This window comes from Sinocyclocheilus rhinocerous, unplaced genomic scaffold, assembly GCF_001515625.1.
Source record: "Sinocyclocheilus rhinocerous isolate Xijiao unplaced genomic scaffold, SAMN03320098_v1.1 scaffold1541, whole genome shotgun sequence".
In the NCBI taxonomy this organism is placed as follows: Eukaryota; Metazoa; Chordata; class Actinopteri; order Cypriniformes; family Cyprinidae; genus Sinocyclocheilus; species Sinocyclocheilus rhinocerous.
The window spans coordinates 39,472-43,267 of NW_015666203.1; the positions used below are offsets into that span (position 1 = coordinate 39,472).

The following is a 3,796-nucleotide window of genomic DNA, read 5'->3' on the forward strand; positions in this document are numbered from 1 at the left end:
CAGGCCATCCAAGATATAGATGAGTTTGTTTCTTCATCAGAAATGTAGCATTGCTTCACTTGCTCACCAGTGGATGCTCTGCAGTGAATGGGTGCCGTCAGAATGAGAGTCCAAACAGCTGATAAAAACATCACAATAATCCACAAGTGTTTCTTAGAAACATGCATCTTTTCCCTTCAGAAGACGTTAATTGATGTACAGGAGTTGTGTGGATTATTGTGATGTTTTTATTAGCTGTTTGGACTCTCATTCTGACGGCACCCATTCACTTCGGAGGATCCATTGGTGAGCAAGTGATGGAATGCTATGCTACATTTCTCCAAATCTGTTTCGATGAAAAAACAAACTCATCTACATTTTAGCTGGCCTCAGAGAGAGTCAATTTTCAGCGAGTATTTATTTGTGGGTGACCTTTGGGTGAAATATTCATACTTGAGGTGAAAAGATAAAGAAGCATTGTTCATTGTGAGTTCATGCAAACTAATAGCCTAATAGTTAACGAATGAAAACTTAATTTAATGTGTTATCATCTGACTCCACTTGTAATTTCATCATTAGGTCCCCACCCACTCCTTTCATCAAGAAAGCAAGCCAGACCTGTTTACCCTTTATAGAACCTCATCACTTATTTAGACTATAAGAACTCTGTGTTTGGTGTCCCTGCAGTGTTTGTCTGGAACACTGAAACATTAAAGCACAAACTTTATTCATGCACAGTACAAATAACTACTAATATTCTTCAGAGGAATATGGGGTAATTCTTTTTGGAGAAATGGGATAAGAACTTGAAACTGTTCAAGGTACATCTTCTGAGAATTAATTATTTAATGAATGCAACTTTGAATGAAATGATGTGGGTGCGCTTGTTTTTGTGGTTTATGAGGACACAAATTTGTATAATGACATGGGTATGACATAGGTATTCCAACATGAAGCCGATTTATGAGGACGCTTTTGGTGTCCCCGTAATTAAAAAGGCTTACAAATCATACACAATGAGTTTTTTTGAAAATCTAAAAATGCACAAATTTTCCTGTGAGGGGTAGATTTCGTTGTAGGGTGATAGAAAATACCATTATGCCTATGGAGAGTCCCTGTAAACCATAAAAACCAACGTGTGTGTGTCTTTGTGTATACTGTAAAATTCAACCTACTAAAATTGAATACATTGATTAGAATTTAATTACTTTAGTAGAACATGGAATTTAAAATCCATAAAATTGAAAATTAATGTTTTACCCTGTTTATGTCATCATTTTTTAAAGCTTGTAAGTCACTTTATATATAAACAACAGATGGAAATCTGAAAACAAAAATATATTTTACTGTACATGTAAACTAGGGGTTTTAATATGCTCCCTTTAAAACAAAGACCACCACAAAATCATAATATATTTTAAACACTTATAATACATTTACAAAGTACAACAAATGTAACTGCGCTGTAACATGTAGCCTACACTGTAGTTGGTAAAAATATGACCAATGATGAAGAAGCACATGCCAAACACACCTGCAGTCTTGTAATAACCCATGGTATGTTGTTTTAGAGAAACTCCCTGCAGTCCTGCTCATTGCCAACATTAAATCGAAACGATACCGAATTGCAAGCAGTCTTTCTTTGCATTATTAATAACATAAGAAATTACCATTAAACGGCCGGAGCATCCTTGTCAACACAAAATCAAGGCAAAGAAGTGCTTCAGTTGTAGCTACAGGTGCGGTAAGCCGTTTTCTGACAGACCTACCAGATCTTGTTTTGGCATCAGGGCCACTGCACCTTCCTCAACTTCCTTTTCATTCATCTTGCCTTGTTCATGGACTTTATGAAGTCGCTGTATGTCGTGAGTTTCACCTCAGAGCGCTCTGCTGCTGCAGCAGCACGTGATGTCCATGACACCCGCGAACGAAGTGCGGGAAAGCTCGAGACTCTCGGTGTAGGCTACCTGAGAAATCAGGTGTAACCAGCGCAGGGTGTGGTTACTGAGGAGAGGCACGTGAGTGGAGGAAAAAAGACGGTTCATTGTACGTCATCTTGCCTTGTTCATGGACTTTATGAAGTCGCTGTTTGTCGTGAGTTTCACCTCAGAGCGCTCTGCTGCTGCAGCGCGTGATGTCCATGACACCCGCGAACGAAGTGCGGGAAAGCTCGAGACTCTCGGTGTAGGCTACCTGAGAAATCAGGTGTAACCAGCGCAGGGTGTGGTTACTGAGGAGAGGCACGTGAGTGGAGGAAAAAAGACGGTTCATTGTACGTTACACAAAGGATTTGTCTGGGTAGGTTGTTTTTAAAAATCACAGTCAACAAAATTCCTTGTTAGTTATCTGATTATCTCATTGCTTGTTGCTCACTATATTGATTCATGATTTAGTGTACAACGTAATTTTTTATCTTGTGTTTTTTTATATTTTATTATTAAAAGATATATATAATATTTAAGAAATACATTATATACCTGTGTGATTTTAGATTTAATTATTTAACAAATAAAATAAATATTTAATTAAAATTAGGGCTGGGATGGAGGCTCAGCAACACCATTTTTGCCCTAAAATGTTTCCCCTAAAATGTCCCCCTCATCACTTTGTAAATTTTATTTTTAATCATAACGATTTCATTCTTTATTTTTAATTTATACTGAAATATTATTAAAATATGCCAAATATTTTGAGTACCAAATATATATATATATATATAAGTGCTGTCAAACGATTAATCGCGATTAATCGCATCCAAAATCTTTTAAAGCCCCATGATATCCTCTATATTCACAAGAGCAAAATAACTATGTTATATTGTTGGACAACACAAACTGCAGACCATAAATGTTATTTATTCATTATACTTTTGTCAACTTTATGTACATTTTTAAATAGAATACATATAACCTTTATACAATAAGAGCAGCCTAAACAAAGTCTATCAAAGACATGCAATATCTTAGTTAATTAGTTAATACAATATACAAATAGTTAACTTATTTGAACTCTTTTTTTATATAGAAACATCCTGAGCAGTACCAGTCAAATACATTCTGTTCTCTGAAGAATGAGCAGAAGCTCATCTGTGATGTGTATTCTTAGCGTCCATATCCTGTTGGGTCATTTGCCTTTTTGGATTCGTCTTTTCCGTTGCTCTGACCCATTCGGTATAACTTGCTCGCCAGGTTGTGTACTTGACATGTCCCAAACTGACAACCTCTTTGAGCTGCTCGCCTTCTGCAGAGAGACAAGACAAATGTGAATCCATGTGTGTAATTCATATTTGATATTAACTTAAATCCCAAGAAATCAACACAAAATATATATATGTTTATATTTATATATATGTATACTACCATTCAAAAGTTTTTGGTTTGAAAGAACATATTCGTAAGAACAACATTCTTTTATTCAGCAACGATGCATTAAATGTATAAAAAGTGACAGAAGAAAACATTTATAAGAGACATTTACAAAATATTTCTACTTCAAATAATAAATGCTGTTCTTTTAAACCTTCGGTTCATCAGAATCCTGAAAAAAACTATTGTATTGGGGTTTCCATAAAAATATTTAGCAACTTTTCAACATTGATAATAATCAGAAATGTTTCTTGAGCAGCAAATCAGCATATTAGAGTAATTTCTGAAGGATCATGTGACACTGAAGACTGGAGTAATGATGCTGAAAATTCAGCTTTGATCACAGGAATAAATTATATTTTAAAATGTTTTCAAACAGAAAACAGTTATTTTAAATTGTAATAATATTTCACAATATGACTGTTTTTACTGATCAAATAAATGCAGCCTGA

General features: G+C 35.0%; 1 protein-coding gene across 1 annotated transcript in view; it reads right to left on the bottom strand.

Annotated features, from left to right (window-relative positions):
- The window catches only part of LOC107732162 (transient receptor potential cation channel subfamily M member 4-like), a 26,301-nt gene extending 24,319 nt beyond the window's left edge, over positions 1 to 1,982 (bottom strand). The window contains exon 1 of the mRNA XM_016543432.1: positions 1,749 to 1,982. Coding sequence (XP_016398918.1) covers positions 1,749 to 1,805 — 57 coding nt within the window. The 5' untranslated portion in view covers positions 1,806 to 1,982. The remainder of the gene's footprint in view (positions 1 to 1,748) is intronic.
- Between the last annotated feature and the right edge of the window lie 1,814 nt (positions 1,983 to 3,796).